Source organism: Ahaetulla prasina, chromosome 7 (genome assembly GCF_028640845.1).
Source record: "Ahaetulla prasina isolate Xishuangbanna chromosome 7, ASM2864084v1, whole genome shotgun sequence".
Lineage (NCBI taxonomy): Eukaryota > Metazoa > Chordata > Lepidosauria > Squamata > Colubridae > Ahaetulla > Ahaetulla prasina.
This window is the reverse complement of record NC_080545.1, coordinates 81071072-81088181: the sequence shown is the minus strand read 5'-3', so window position 1 is coordinate 81088181 and position 17110 is coordinate 81071072. Positions and strand designations below refer to the sequence as shown.

The window sequence follows — 17110 nt, the reverse complement described above, 5'->3', positions numbered from 1 at the left end:
GTGTGTGTGTAAAGTGTGAAAGTTGGTTTTTTAGTTTTTTGTGGCTGTGTGAAGTGTGAAGTGCTGCTGCTTTTACATTGTGTGTGAGTCAGTTGTGTTGTGTGTGTGTAAAGTGTGAAAGTTGGTTTTTAGTACCTCTTACTGTTTTTTTTATACTTTGTTTATTATTTTTATTATTTATTGTTATTGGCCACGCCCACCAAGCCATCTGACCACCAAGCCACGCCCACCAATTACGCCATGCCCACAGAACCGGTAGGGAAAATTTTTAGATTTCACCCCTGCTCCATTCCCACGCCACTCTGGAGCCAGCCAGAGGTGGTATTTGCCGGTTCTCCGAACTACTCAAAATTTCCGCTACTGGTTCTCCAGAACCTGTCAGAATCTTCTAGATTTCACCCCTGAGCCAGACTTTAGCAAATTTCCTTTCTCTCCTTAGATGATATGATATCCTGCTTACCTTTCATTTGCAATTTTGGAACTGTAATTCCTACTCTTTCTGAATTGTATTCTTCCCCCACTGTATGTAAAAGAAGAGCTTACACAATAACAATCAGAACTGGCTATGACCACTGTGTATCTCTTCTCACTTTCTGTTTACAGAGGGTGATACGTGATACAAGTAATCCTTGACTTACAACCATTCATTTAGTGACCATTCAACATTACAACATTACTGAAAAAAGTGACTTCTGACATTTTCCACACTTACAACCATTGCAGCATCCCCATGGTCACGTGAACAAAATTCAGACATTTGGCAATTGATTCATATTTATGATGGTTGTAGTGTCCCGGGATCATGTGATCCCCTTTTGTGACCTTCTGACACGGAAATCTGTCAATTGGGAAGCCAAATTCACTCAACCACCATATTACTAACTTAAAGACCACATCGATTCATTTAACAACTGTGGCAAGAAAGGTTGTGAAATGGGGCAAAACTCACTGAACAACTGTCTCACTTAGCAACATAAATTTGGGCTGAATTGTGGTCATTAAGTTGAGGACTACCTGCACCAGGTTTGGGTTTTATCAACCCGCAGAACCTCCAATAGTAACAGTAGCTTAGTTTGGTTTTTTTTCAGGACCTCTTGTCTCCTAATTTGTGGGTCATCTGGATTTTTGCATTTCAATGTGGTAGCCATAGATGGTGAAAGGGCAAAGAGGGAATAGATCCAATCCCTTGATGGTCTAGGAGGCAATTTTCTCCAGTTTTGCATTTTTCTTTTTCTGTGGTTGCACATTTGTTCTTATTGTGGTCTGTCGGCCGCCGGACGCTCTAGCAGCTGAATCAGAGGAGGGCAAGGCATGGGCCAGCATCAAGGCAATCTGAGGGAAAAGGGATTGGAGAGAGAGACAGAGGCGGAGCCTGGGCCATCCATCAGCCCTCAGATGGAGAGTCAACAGCTGCCAGGTCTGGAGGTGGCTGATGAGGAAGAGGAGGAACAGCTGGGTCCAGTGCCTGACGCGCGGATGCTCAGAAGGCAGAGGAGAGAAGAGCAGTGGAAATCTATGGGCCGATCCTTGGGACGGAAGAGCCACCGCTGCTAGCGAAGCCCCACCCTAGATTTGGGGATAAAAGGCAGAGGGCGGAGATGAATAGGTGTGGCAGACAACTGTTCTTCTTCCTGCCGGACAAACTTGTTAGCCTGCTGTGTGAGAGAGAGAGACTTTTTTCTGGGGCTGCTGGCGCTCCTAATAAAGGAATCATTGATTTAACTACAGAGGGTTTGTCGTGTTTGGGGAGCTGGGTCAGAACAGATCTATAAAATGTAATCTTGATAGGAATAAGAGCTTTTCCTTCCTCTGTCACCAGTTTTCTCCTGTTGGAAACCACCTAATATCCTCTGTAGCCCAACCTCTGAAATCAAGATCTTTCTTTTTGGGGACTCCTCTCAAATGTTGCCTTTTTAAAGTGACTTCATTTCTGTTTCTATAGGATGTCAAAGCCTTGGCTACAATCCCACTTTTGGGCTACGCAGTAGATGACACCCCAAGAAGTGCTGACCTCCCGCATAGTTTCAAATTGACTCAGTCCAAATCTGTGCACAGTTTTGCAGCAGATAACGAAGAGCTGAAACAGAAGTGGTTGAAAATCATCTATTTAGCTGTTAAAGGTGAAACACCAGATTGCTGCAACGATTCACAAATCAGCTTGGAGGATCAGCAGGAAAGTACTGCCAAACTGGAATCCACCAATGGTCTGTAAAGCTGTATTTGTCCCATTCTATTGGGGTTGACACTACTTCCTAAAACAAATTTGAAAAGACGCCAGCATTTCTGCCATGTTTCTTAGCACTTTATGTTGGAAAAGAACAAACGAGTCCATATCGTTTTAGAGAAATTGTCCTTAACGTTTATGTTATGTCAATAAAATTAATGTACAGAAGCATTCCATATTTTCTTTTTATTCAATTAATGTCTTAGCCAAAAAGTCATCAATATTAACCTAATGCTGTTATTTCTAAGATTGTTATCGTACAACATAATACCATTGGGGATGGTACAGCATTTTCATAATGAAGTTGATCTCTTGGTAATTTTCTATGAATCATACCTGTGTGTTTTTAGATATACCTCCACATTGCCAAATAGATGTGTAGTGAAATTTAAAGTTAGATTAGCTTACTGCATCTAAATTTTCGCACTATTTACACTGACGTGTATATAAAAACTATAATTTTTTGTTTGTGAACCAAACAATATCCAGAGTATCTAAGCATTTCAAATCATCTATTTAAAAAACTAAAACTTTCCTGTTAAATTTTTTTTTATTGAACAATTAAGAACATTATATACTGTTTGCAGGGTATGTTTTTACAGGAAAATGTACTATACTCGATTATGATTTATCTTCATGATACTAAATCAATGCTTGCCCATGATTTTTAAAAATGAAGAATGCATCCTGTAGAGTTTAAGCAGAGGTTTCTGAATTTAAGAGACAATTGGTGGCTTGTTTATATAGAATAATATTGGTATTTTTATACATTAATACAGAACTGGAAAGAGTAGTAAAGGCATGTACTGGATGTATAGATTGTAGCTGTGGTTTGAAAAGCATAACTTCTCAGTTCTGTTACCTTTGAAAGGTGGTGCTACATTTCTAAAATTATAAGTGCTTTAGTAATTATCAGCTTAATCTTAAACAATGTCTTGTGATATCTCTTTTCCCTTTATATTAGGATTTAATACAGAGATCTGAATATTATGAATCAGTTCGGACTTTGCACCAAATCATGATTAAAGAAAATTAAATACTGGTACACGTTGAGTTCATACATTACACAAAGCCATAAAGTAGTTTGTTTGTCTTATGTGATGTGGAAAGCCAACTGTAAACCATGATTTATGGCTTAAGATGATGTGGGAACAAGGTGTACTCAATAAACTATGGTTAAAACTAACCATATCTTAAGAGTTACAGTCGAATCATGCTTTGTGCAAAGAAAAGTCTGGCTTGACATTTTAAATTAACAAACCATAATTAAAACCATCAATCTTCATTTAAAAACTAGTGCATTGAAGAAATGCTGAATGGACTAACTACGTCTTTATGTATTTTGAGGTTATATCACTGGCATGGGTTCTAGCATAATTACAACAGATTATGTGATGATAAGATATTTGAACTGACCATTTATAACTCCTCATCAAGCCATAATATCTTGCTGCAATTAGTATCACTGCATTATGTGTCCCAAAATCATAAAAATGGTTGATTAATATGCACCACGCTTACCATGCATGGTCAGGCATTTTATAGAATAACAGAACGTGATTTTAAAGTTGTGTGAAGAGTAATGTTTCTGCAAAGCTGGGAAATATGTGTTTATACCTTAATTTAAAAACTTTCTTGAAGAAGTACTATGTTTATGCTGGAATTTCCCATTTCTTCTTGGCACTTTCCTGCAAGTGTGCTTTTTTCAGATCAATCGAATGCTGATCCAGTGATTGGCAAGAATTGATTGACCAGCTTGTCAACCAATCCTGACATTTTGGGCTGAAAGAGAGTGACTGGCCCAATGTCACCCAGCCAACTTTCATGGCTAAAGCGGAACTAGAACTCAGAGTTCTCTGATTTCTAGCCTTGCTTTAACCAGTAGACCAAACTGGCTCTCACATCTTATACTGTATCTTATACTTTTTGCTTGGGAATTAGCTTTATTTAATTCAGTTGGAATTACTTTCTAAGTAAAGATGCATAGAATTGTGCTGTTGATTTAAGCTTTGCAATATCGAACTAATAATTAAGCTAATATATAATAACGGTATTATTATATGTTACTAGTTATTCAGAATATTTATCTTTCATTGCTGGAGTGGTATGCATGCAACAATCATAAGCCAGTACTGTGGGCAGTTAAAACTACAGGTCAAACAGCCAACTGTCTAACTGGAAAAAGACATAATTAGTTGAAATTAGTTGAAAATTAGTTCCACATTTTTAAATACCCAGTAATATTAGATGGGAAAATTGTGATCAAAAGTTTTATATGAAGATGTGTTCAGGGTTTCTACATTTCATTTAACTGTACAATCCCTTTTGCTAAGCATTAAGTGTGTAAAATGCCACAACAGATGTAACATAAGCATGGACAGCCATTCAGCATCTCTCTTGCATCTTCTCCAGATAACAATCAGTCAGATTTTGAAATCTGGTGGCTCAGATGCTGATTGATAGCAATGTTGTTCCTTTTTCCAGCATACAATTTTTGTGTGTGTGTGGGGGGGAGAGTGAATACAAACGTTTAAACTATCCTTTTTATTCTTTAACTAAAGTCAACTTTGAGTCAAACATAATTTCTGTTGTCAAGAAAATTTTAGATGATCATGTCTGTAAATTGCCATTTTTCAATTTTTTTGGAGGCTTATTTATAGCTTCTATTTATTCCTTGGGGTTTTTTCCCATCCAAGTACTCTTAGCTTATACAGTCAGACAAGATTGGCCAAATGCTTAATCCCTCTCCCTAAAAGTAGTCCAAAAATTGGCCCTCTCTTTAGGGTCACGTCGCACCCTTGTAGATAGGATTTGCTCTAATACGACACATGTTTGCTCTAATAAATAAAAAAACAGGGTTTGCTTTAATGTAGATTAAAGGTAGAATTAAATGTAGAATTAAAACACATATCCCCACTGCCAGAGCCCATCTTTCTGAGTTTGGTATGAAATTAACTAATTCACTGTTGTTTTGCTTTTGTAGATGGGAAAGATATAGGTATACAGAAAATCTATCCTGGTTTATACTATTGTCTAATTTGATGATCTATGGTTTTATCATATGCCCAACACCGGAGCTGAGAGATTTTGCAGTTCTGGGACAATCACATAAAAGTTAGTTTTTAGAGAAGCTAATGATTTATATTCAGTTTCTCGTGTGCATGATTTTGAAATGTTATTTGAAAATATAATCAAACCTTAAGTATATGACAGAAAGAAAATGGAATCTACTTTTCAACTCTTACAACTTCTGAATCTTTGGGGGCTGTCCAACGTCTTAAGCTCATGGTAACATTCCTGTTGCTTCTGAATGGAATTGTCCACCACTCTTTAATTCAAATGTTCTGTTTTGCAAGGACATTCAGAACTTCATGTCTTCTAAAGAATATTCATCTATGTTATATTACTTATTAAGATGCACATTTTGTTTCTCAACAAATAATATATTGACCCAATGTATATGGAGATTCTCAATCATCCAGGTCATGGTTACCCCAAAAGTGTTTTTTTCCAAAGGCAACTGGATTTTCTTGTTTTTTCTTTGAAAATGACTTGCTTCTCATCCAAGAAGCTTCTTCAGTTCTGAAGAATGGATGAAAAATGAAACGTTTTCAAAGAAAAATCAAGAAAGTCCAGTTGCCTTTTGCAAAGCAGTTTTGGGACATGCTAACCCAATATTATTTTATTCTAAAAAAGAAACGTTTTTTTACATGACTTACATATAGTTATTTAACAATGGGGTTTATATGGAGCAAAATGCTCACACACATATATACGTATTCTATGTTGTAAAATAAATGATAGGCAACCCTTTGCGACCCAGCTATGTATTTCTCCTTCCTTTGAAATATTTTCTTGATAGAAAATGTGCAAAATAAAAAGCAATTCTAACATGAGTTAAGTGCAAATGTTAAAAAGCTCTCAATTACAAAGGTAGTGGCTCTCAGCGTTTGAACTCAATCTATGATTTGCATGTAGCAACTTCATTCTAGATGTACTTGTCTCAGAAAATCAACCTGGAGGGTGAACTTTGGGCTTCTAGTTATCAGTTCAGGAAAATGTGTAGCCTGTCTCCTGGGAATCATATTTGAAAGCAGGCTTTCTTATATTAAGATAAATGATCTCTTAGAATTCACATTGATCTCAGTTATGCAGCATACTACCTCATATGGGTTCCACTTGAACCCTTGAGGAGTGGATAAGGGAGAGATTTCCTTTAACCTCTCCCTCATAGATTAATAATAAAAAGCACATGATTAGCACTTAGGAGAGAGTAAAGGCTGTGTAGGCTTCAAAATGATGTAGAAGAAGTGCTTCGCAACTGGGGTGGGACAGTGGTGTGTCCTACTACTACTAAAAAATACCCCAACTTTTTTCAACCTTCTCACGAGTTTGAAAAAGATGTGCCGCTGCTTTAAGAGTTTCCTTAGCCTTAACCATATTGGCTGGGGAATTCTGGGAATTGAAGTCCACACATCTTCAAGCTTCTAAGGTTGAGAAATATTGCCTTAAGGAGAGGATTCCTTAAAGGAGCAGCACCATTTTTTTTAAAGTTCAGGGTAAAGGCTGCAAAGTCAGTCTACTTCAATCAAGAGCTGAGAAATAGTGCATTTCTTCAGAATAATTTTCAAAGTGTGCATAGTCCTAAGAGAGCACTTTCAGGATGTTGAACTTCCTAAGCACACTCTCAGATAGAAAGTTTGAAATAAATCAATGAGATGTATAGTACTTGAATGTTATTGCCATGTGATTGAAGTTGTTAGATTCTAATGTAAAGCACAATTAATGGTGATTTGAAATGAAGATATGATAAAGCTATAATCTAATTTTTGTAGTTTAATCTGTCTCCAAAATCTTTTAAATTGTGTTTTTTCCACCTGAAGTATTTGGAACGTTATGAAGATAGATAATTAATATTGATATTACAAACTAGTTGTACAATTCCTTCCTTTTTCTTACCTTCTGACTTTAATTTCTCTATTTCATTCTACATAATATTGCTTTCCCTGAAAATAATGTACATATGTAAGTAAGCATTTAGAAAACGATAATACTATGCTTTTTTTCTCTCAAAAATCCCACAGGGTAAAAATGATTTTACCCTAAGTAGGTTTAAAGATATTGTATCACTAGGGACAATTGGATTTTGTATTTGTTGGATGTGTCTTGTTGCTGATTAAGTCGCTATTTCTTCACATGGAATCTCTATTTACTGTAGTTCCTTCAATACATAGTCATTTTGTAGCAGAAATTATGAATGCAGTGGATGGATCTGTGTGTGTATAAGTTAAGGCAGGGGTCTCCAAACTTGGCAACTTTAAGTTTTATGGAATTCTGGGAGCTGAAGTCCACAAGTCTTAAAGTTACCGAGTTTGGAGACCCCTGAGCTAAGGGGTGTCTTTTTGGAAGCAATTTACCCCTTTGTTTTTCCTGGTATGCTTGCCTTTAAGTAATACGGTATAATAGTCAGAATATCCTATTTTTAAATTAAAGTGTGCGTTAACAGAAAAACCAATTTTCCATAAAAATTCAGTAGTTAAACTAACCTGGCTTAAAAGCACATATATAACTTCCTTCTTTACAACCTTTTCCAGATTAAAGCTCTTTTTAAATAGGTTGGTAAAACATTTCAGTTCGTATTAATTGCCTGTGAAGTTTCTATGAACTTGGTGTTTGGGTGCTTTTGCAGATGTGAGTTGGTACTCTTTCTGTGAAATTCCCAAATCTTTCATTTTTATTAAATGATTTATCATTCTGATATGCCTGACATAAAGGAGCAACCTTTATAATTCACCGTGCACCTTGGTCAACAGCTGAAAGAGATACTTTTAATGTCCTTTTGCTTTCAGTTGTTAAGCATTTCATTAACATGCTGTGAATTGCAACTGAAGATCTAGCAGAAATTCCACTTAATCCAGGAACTGAAGTCTGCCTAAATCAGGAGTCTCCAACCTTGGCAACTTTAAGCCTGGAGGACTTCAACTCCAAGAATTCCCCAGCCAGCTTTGCTTAAAGTTGCCAAGGTTGGAAACCCCTGGTCTAAATGGCAGGTGTCGATACTGGAAGAAGGGTCAGAAATAATTATAGTTAATGTCTGTAACACTGCTTAAAAAGGCTAGTGGAGAAGGGGAGAATACATTCCATGGAGTGACATTCATTAATAGCCGAATCTGGCTCCCAGTTTGCTCATTATTTAGCAAGGAAACTTATTTTTGCTTAGGCCAATTACAGATTTTAGTATTAATTCCTGACTGTTTTTTATGTCAGCTACTTTGATGTTTAATAATTGTTGCATAATGAAAGGAAGAAAACCCAATATGAATTTTATTTCACCAAATGGATACCATAGCAGAATATATTAACCAGCAATTCTGAATATTTCTACTTTCAGTTTTTCCTATTCCCAGCCAATACAGTATAAAGATGGAACATTTCTGGAACATTTTATATTATCACAACTAATTATAAAAAAAGATCAGTGTGCATGTGGTAAATGATGAAGCATGTTTCTTTAGTGCATTATTTAAACATTTTGCTCCCTGCATTTGTGGAAATGTTTCTACTATCTGTTTATAATTGCTCAAGTACAAACGAATTGCAAGAGATATTAATTTTCTCATTTCAATGTGTTCAGTGTGAAGCTACAGCTGTCAGATTGATTTGATGTAAGTTAACTGAATATCATCTTGCCAAAGTTAGGTAAATGGCTATCAATGAGAAAGCCACTTAGGTTAGGCCAGTCTCACTGAAAAACAGCTTCTGTGTCACAAAAGAAGTTATTTAAGCACAGGGATACCAAATGTGACTATCACTTAAAAAAAAAACCACTTCTGTTCATATTTTGTGGTATAAATAAATAAAACGGTCTATAATGCAATGCTTTTTTTGGTGCTTTAGCACTATTGACTTATTATTCTTGACCTTTAAACAAAGCTATGTTCTTAGTGGTACTGTTAGAAGTTTTCATAATTATCGTTTTGATAGGTTTGTAGTACATCACATTGCATGTACAATTCCTTTCCCTTCTCTGGAATAACTCCTTTCATGACAAGGCTTGATTTATGCTAATATTAAAGAATCAAATAAACTGGAAAGTGAGTAACAAAAGCAAGTAATTGATTTGCCTGTAGAATAGATCAGGGGTCTCCAACCTTGGTCCCTTTAAGACTTGTGGACTTCAACTCCCAGAGCAAAGCTGGCTGAGGAACTCTGGGAGTTGAAGTCCACAAGTCTTAAAGGGACCAAGGTTGGAGACCCCTGGAATAGACCATTGTTATAAGTATCCCTAAAAAAAGGTGCTTAAAAAGGTAGACATGGGAGCCCAATACTCACTAATAATCTCATACTAAATTTTTGGAGCTTCCCATCTTCTGAGGTTCTTGGCACTCAAGAGGAACTGGCACGACTCCTTTGAATCCTGCCAGTCTTCTCTCAAGGAGCAGCCTTCCACAACACATGTGGGTGATCTTATGGCTTCTCCTTCTCCAGAAAAGTCCCATTCACCTTGGTGCAAGCATTGTCTCTGCCATTAGACCAGGGCTATCAAACTGGCTGCCTGCAGGCCAGATATGGCCTGCTCAGGCCACACCCACTCCGGCTCCGCAAAGGCAAAAAGCATAGTGATACGCAACGATACGGCCCACAATGTGATCGGGTTTGACACCCCTGCATTACAGTGGTGGGTTCTAACCGGTGTTACCACCGGTTCACTTTGCGCATGCGCTTTGCGCAATCGGTCCCCGTGTGCTCACTTCGCTCACATGCACACCAAACTTGCACTTTGCGGAAGCGCATTGATTTTCTGAACAGCTGAGGGAGTGCAATCTGCTCTGCTGCGGCTTTCAGCTGGGCTAAAAACAGAGGAATAAAGGTAGGCATAGCGCAGGGGCAGGAGGGAGGGCCCAGATGATGGTCAGAGTGAACCGGTTCACTGTCACTTCAACATATACGCTACCGGCTCTCCCGAACCGGGGAGAACTGGTAGCAACCCACCACTGATGCATTAGACAAAATCATGTTAAGTTTCCCATTGTTCTATCTGGAAATGCCACAAGTGTTAAAAAGTAAAAAGACCAATCTAAATTAACCCTAAAAGAATATGAAAAGAGATTGGTGCATCGCTTCTCTTTAAGCTGTCTAGGATGAGAATTTGAAACAATGCTCTCCAGTCGATCCATTCATTTATTGAATCAAATGATAATGAGCACCTAGCTGTTGTAAAAGTTGACTTCCGTCAGTCTCCCTTGCCCCACAAGTGAGTCTGGAATGCCTGCTTCATCTGAGGAAGTTAAAATGGTCTTTTTCTTCAAGGCTGGCCTCCAGCTTGGCTTCCTAGTTCGCAGCCCCTTTCTGGAAAAACATCTTAGTGCGCCATCAGGAAAGGGAGCTGTTTCAAGGCAAGCCCTCTTTCAAAGGGAGAAATAGAAGACTGGCAGAATTAAAAAAGGGATCAGCATACAATCCCTATGTAGCCGCAAGCAAACTAAGCCCAAGCCCTCTTGATTTCCATTGACTCTTACTTAACTCCAAGCAGTTCGTTGAGAATATTCTTGTGCATTGGCATAAAAGGTAAAGGTAAAGGTTCCCCTTGCACATATGTGCTAGTCGTTCCCGACTCTACGGGGCGGTGCTCATCTCCGTTTCAAAGCCGAAGAGCCAGTACTATCTGAAGACGTCTCCATGGTCATGTGACCGGCATGACTAAACACCAAAGGCACACAGAACGCTGTTACCTTCCCACAAAAGGTGGTCCCTATTTTTCTACTTGCATTTTTTTTACGTGCTTTCGAACTGCTAGGTTGGCAGAAGCTGGGGCAAATAACAGGAGCTCACCCCGTTATGTGGCACTAGAGATTCGAACCGCTGAACTGCCAACCATTTGATCGACAAGCTCAGCATCTTAGCCACTGAGCCACAGCATCCCTTCTTGTGCATAGGCATAAATAGCAACAAATCAGTTTAATTGGATCTTCCAATTAAACTGATTTCCATACGTGGACCCGATTTTTTTGTCCTTGACAGGGGAGGCCTGAATAAAGAAGTCCAGAAAGTATTTTCCAACTTTTCCTTTTACCTGTCGTCAACTGTTATACCTAGCACTGAGGTTTATACATACCTGGGCTTTGAGTTGAGCTGCAATTAAATACTAAACAGCTGGATATATTATTTATTTCTCTCTCCCCTCCCCCAACTTAAGCACATCAGGCACCCTGATGATGAGGATTTCCCTCTGATGTGATGGGGTGCTAGGTCTAGCCTTCCATGCTTAAAAAGTATTGTTATTGGCAAAGAAAGGATCGTATTTGTCTCTCTACAGAAGAGACATCAGGGAAAAAAAAGTTAATTCTAGGACGTGCCATAGTTTTACCTTTACCTTAAATGCACCCACCTATTTAATAACTAAACAACATTTCCTCCTGGCCCATATATGCATTTTTAAAATCCTTAATTTGTATTGCATGCTCCAGAAGTTATCATGATGCTATGATTTATATATTGATACGGTAGAAATGAATATAAAGTATTTTTATGTTTGTTATGGCCAGTATTGAGATTCATTCATACTTGAGCTTTAAATTGGGTGGCAATTGTATTAAATAATAAAAAGCTGGATATAGGAGGCAGGAAAACAGTGCTGCCTCCGAAATCTGCTACTCAAATGATTTCTTCAAACTGATTTATAAGAGATATCCTGGTATGCACTATTTTTGCCATCATTTATAGTTCTGCTCTCAGTTAGCTTCCAGTGATACAGTAGATGGTATATCTCAGTCTGATGGGATATTTTGATTAAATATTGCTTGGATCTAGTCTCACACATCATTAAGCCATTGCTGGGTTAAACATGGTTTACTGAATTAAACTATAGCAGCTGGTTGCACAAACCCAACCATGAATCATATAAACCAGAGCAGCCTGTTTTATACAACATGCTAAGCTGAAATGAAGTACTATCTGGCAACGTGATATAAATATCCAATGACTGTTAAGTAAAGGGGGCCCCGTTGGTTCAGCAGTTAAAAGACCCTGAGCTTGTCAGCTGGAAGCTGACAGCCTTGGTTTGAGACCTGAGTGCCACGCAATGGGGTGAGCTCCCTTCACTTGCCTCAGCTCCTGCCCAATTAGCAGTTTGAAAGCGCGCAAATGTGAGTAGATTAATAAGTACCACTTCGGTGGGAAAGTAATGGTGTTCCATGTTCCTCACTGTATAGTCATGCTGGCCACATGATCATAGAAAGAATCTTTGGACAACACCTGGGTCCCTCTGCTAAGAAATGGAAATGAGCACCATCCCCTCGAGTTGGAAATGATTGGACAAGGGAAGTCTTTATCTATGTTAACTAAACTGGTTCAGCTTTAATGTTGAGATGATGGAATCAAGGACCAAGATGGTGTGTATGGTTTCCCTACAAACAAAAGTACAACAGAAATAATCAGATGTTTCAGCAGACATCATACTATTGTTTTTCGAATATATTGGGACATTTTTCCTGTTCTCTGTATCTAGGGAAATAGTTATTTAGATCAGTATTTCTAAATTTCAGTCACTTTTAAGATGTGTGGGCATCAACTCCCAGAATTCCCTCAGCCAGCAGTGCTGAATTCCGGGAGCTGAAGCCCACACATCTTAAAGTGGCTGAGGTAGAGATGCACTTAGATTGTTAATGTGAATGAAGAGCCACCACTTGAGAATCAGAGAAGAATTGTTAGATTTCATCCCTTTCATTTCATTCTTATTTCTTGGTAATTTGATAAACTGAATAAACACACACACACACACACACACACAGTCCTTTTATTCTTCCAGGTTGTATTATATGAACAGAGGTTAACAGTGTTATAACTTGATAATTATTTGGAGAGAAAGTGTTGGTTAGCCTTAAATGTTTTACAGACATTTTTTACAGCATATTTAAACATTAATCAGCAAGTCCCCACTGTATATATTTTCAGTGTCTGGTTTGAAGAGGTTGCTTAATTTGTTCTGCTCCCATTACTAAAGAGTAGAGTTACAGTTTTTGCTAGTTCATTGTCGAAGCAATTGCTTTTGAATTTTTAGAGAAAAAAAAGTATATATGTTTTTTTTTGTCTTCGATGTGGGATTCTATCAGATGCATACAATATTTGTGGTAAATCAACAGAGAAGTAGTAGATTTGCTCACAGCATCCTAGTGAAGAATAGGCTGATAGTAATTTGTATTACCCGCTATAGCAAAACTAACTTACCTTGTCCCAAAAAAATGCTCAGAAGCTCATCTGTTTGTCAATTCACTATATTGAGTGGTGATAAAGGTAAAATCCTAGATTTACAACCATTCGTTTGGTGACTGTTTGAAGTCACAATAGCGCTGAAAAAAGCGACTTGCGATATTTTTCACGATCATGGTCACGTGATCGAAATTTGGGCACTTGGCAACTGGCATGTCTTTACGACAGTTGTATTGTCCTGGGGTCTTGTGTATCACAATTTGTAACCTTCGCATCCAGCTTCCAACAAGCAAAGTCAATAGGGGGAAGTCAGATTCTCTTAACAACTGCATGATTCACATAACCACTGTAGGGATTCATTTAACGGTGGCAAAAATGAGATGCAACAACTGCCTCACTTAGCAGTGGAAATTTTGAACTCAATTGTGGTCGCAAGTCAAGGACATATTGCATTATAAGCAGGGAGGGCCTGGAATGGGACACTGGATGTGTATAAAAGCTATTAACTATCTTATTCCAAACTCACAGATGTGTTCAGAGTATTGTAGACTTAAAGGTTGTGGGAATTATACTTTGAATGCTGCCTGAATAATAATAAGTCAAGCTTAGGTGACAATATCATTACAGACAATGCTTTGGGATATACATCTATTTATTCAAAGAGTGATTTCTAGAAGGGCTTTTTCACTTTTTTCTTTACCACAAATAGATTCTAAAATATATGAAAAAAAGAAAAGAAAAAGTAATATTTAAAATGGTGAATGTGTTTAGCTTTACCAGTTGATAATATGTACATGTATGTAAAATATTTGCAGATATTTGTATACATTTCTGTAATATATGTATATTTGGTTAATAATGGTGGGAGCTGGACTACTGTAAAATTACGCACTTTAATTTCTGTTGAAAATTTTAAAGAAATTTGTAATCCTGTAAAATAAAAGCAACAATCCATCAGTAATTGTTCTGTGAGTTTCATATTGAGGAGTTTATGATATTATTTTTTTTTAAAAAAGTGGCCATATTAATGGTGGAAAAGAATCATGTGTAAACTGCAGGCAATGCTATAGTTTGTTTTCAAAAACAATTAAGAAATAATTTGGTCTGGGTAAAAGACACAAGAATATCTTATTTTTTAAAAATATACTCTGCATAACAGCAGCATCAGTGTGATCTAATAATTGTTGTTATTGGACTAAGACTGGGAAGGCCTATATACAAGATTAATCTCAGGAAAACTCACCTCATAGAGTGGCTGTTGGGAGAACAAAATGCGGATTAACTCATGAACCTTGAGCCAAGTTTCAAAAGAAATCCAGTTATTAGGAGCAACATGTCAGCAACTTCCTGAGTGAAGTCAACTCTGCCACACGTAATTTACGGCTCAACTCTGACCCTGTTCCCCCTCTTCTCTTAGTCTGTGTCATAAATCACATTCTCCAATGAAGCACTTTCACACTCTGTAGAAACCACGCCTGGCACGATGGCTCTGGTAATCTGAAATCCAACCTTGGAGAAGATATGTGTGGAATGTGCTTTTGAATGTGGCTGCTGAACTGCTCCATCAGTCCTCCCCTCTTTCCTGCCCATGGCAACTTGACAGCAGACTAGGAATGCTTTGCGAGTTGACAATATGTTAATGTCATACAATTTAAATTGAGATGCAAGAAGCTTTGACAATTATAAAATTACAAATTTGATCACTGCCATGTTTTTTTTCTTCTTAATTGGGGCAATCTACAAACTTGGTTTTAAAAAAAAAGAATGCAATGATTTACCAGATAGGATTGAGGTATTGCAAAATGTACTTTAGAAACCAAGCTGTAAGTAGCAGAACATGCAATTAGGTCGTTGTGTGAGAGATGGAAAATATGTGTTATACCCCTTCCTCACTTACATATGGTTTAGTATTCCCAAAATATAACCTAGTTTTCACAGATTTGTCACGGATTACTAGACCTGTTTGAAATCCAGGTGGATCTTTGTTTCCGTTTCCGTGAAGCTGCTCTGTATGAACCTTCTCTTCCTCTTCATTCTCCGAACATCTCTTACTCATACACTGTTTTTCCAAATCAGGAACCCTCCCCAGCCAACTTCTAGTTCATCTTCATTCCAGTCCTGTAGTGCCTTTGTGACTCTGAGGCTATTTCCACATAGGGAGTGCTCAAAAGCAGCTCTGCTCTGAGTTTTAACCCCTCCATAACTGAGCTGAGTTTTGAATCGGTTTCAGAACAACACAATCACATGGATTTTCTGGTTGTCTCTGGACACCAGTTAAGTTCTGACAAGATTAAGGACAGCTAATTTCCCGATTGTGACAATACTTCCCTTCTTATAGGTGGCAGTTTCAGCCTAAGTTAAGGGAAATAGATAAATTGATAAGAGTTTTATCTCTTGTCCCCTCAGGAGAAAGCAGGCATCCTAAGTACTAGCTATGTGGACTTTTACATGTCTTGTGTAAGAGGTGAAGGTTGGATTACTCCAATTACGATGCGGAAATGCTTCAAAATGAGTCCCAATTCTTGCAGCCTAAAAAGCATGAATTTTGTTTGGAACTTGCCATTTTGGTCACTGTTGCAAATGATAATCGTGTTCTTTCAAGGCATTCAGAAAAACCCCAGTTGCAAAGAGGATACCACATAGTCTTCCCAACTCAATTCAGATCTTTAATACAAGAAGAATGATTATGTAGCCAGGTACCTTTAAAAAAAAGCAAACATTTATTTTGGGACAAGCCAGCCCACAAATACATTTAAAGAAAAAAGAAGACCCCAGCATTCAGGGTTTAGAATTAGTGTGAAGAGGTTCAGCAGGCCTATTTCAAATTATTTTGAATCAGCATTTTTTCAATGGGGTTGCTAATTTTCACTAGATAAGGAAAATGTACAAGGCTATATTTATTAGCCAAAAGGGGCACATTCCATTATTTTGAATTATTTTTCATTTAATCGCCAAGTCTTGTGTATCCAGTTTAAAACTAGTATTACAATATTCCGTATAATCAAAGGCCTTGATTTCAAAAGTAACTTTGTTCCATTTTTTGGGTTTCTGGCGGCCAAAGGGAGTTTCCACCACAAAATTTTTAATGGCCAACATTGGAAGTGTGCAATCCCGGTAGATCATTTCCATTCCCCAAATCTGCAGGAACACAAATACAGTTAGCCTCTTTACCAGGTTAAGTAAGTCACAAGGGTAGATTTCCATGTTTGGGGAAAATGTCAGTGAACTATAGATAAATTCATCTCCCAGTGTTTGGGCTGCCCTGATTTTACCAAAGAGCAGAACAAAAAATAATACAGATTTGCAAAAGCTCATCTCAGTTTACAGGGATGCCTACTCTTGTATTCTGTTCCTCCTTCCTTCCTTCCTTCCTTCCTTCCTTCCTTCCTTCCTTCCTTCCTTCCTTCCTTCCTTCCTTCCTTCCTCCCTCCCTCCCTCCCTCCCTCCCTCCCTCCCTCCCTTCCCTTCCCTTCCCTTCCTTCCAGAGCCTACAGATTGCCTGCTAGATATTTTCTTCAAGGATACATCACATTTAACAGGACAGATGTTCTCTGCCCTTAGCCTCATTTTTTTAATAGTCTGAAAGTTACATGTTATGTTAATCATAGTTTCTTGGATAAACTAGAATTTCTGGATTCACCCAAGATGACAAACTAAATCAAAATAAAATGCACTATG

The 17110-nt window shown here is 37.9% G+C and overlaps 2 protein-coding genes across 12 annotated transcripts in view; one reads left to right on the top strand and one right to left on the bottom strand.

The window, feature by feature from the left end:
* The window catches only part of FGD4 (FYVE, RhoGEF and PH domain containing 4), a 145943-nt gene extending 131554 nt beyond the window's left edge, over positions 1-14389 (top strand). For 6 of the 7 annotated variants that reach the window (XM_058191571.1, XM_058191572.1, XM_058191574.1 and 3 more), the window contains exon 17: positions 1943-14389. In XM_058191571.1, the coding sequence (XP_058047554.1) occupies positions 1943-2212 (270 nt within the window). In that variant the 3' untranslated portion in view covers positions 2213-14389. The remainder of the gene's footprint in view (positions 1-1942) is intronic. The other variant, XR_009156161.1, reaches the window with a different exon arrangement.
* Positions 14390-14539: 150 nt separating this feature from the next.
* Positions 14540-17110, bottom strand: part of DHX58 (DExH-box helicase 58) — a 39113-nt gene continuing 36542 nt past the window's right edge. For all 5 annotated transcript variants that reach the window (XM_058191588.1, XM_058191587.1, XM_058191589.1 and 2 more), the window contains one exon: positions 14540-16570. In XM_058191588.1, the coding sequence (XP_058047571.1) occupies positions 16373-16570 (198 nt within the window). In that variant the 3' untranslated portion in view covers positions 14540-16372. The remainder of the gene's footprint in view (positions 16571-17110) is intronic.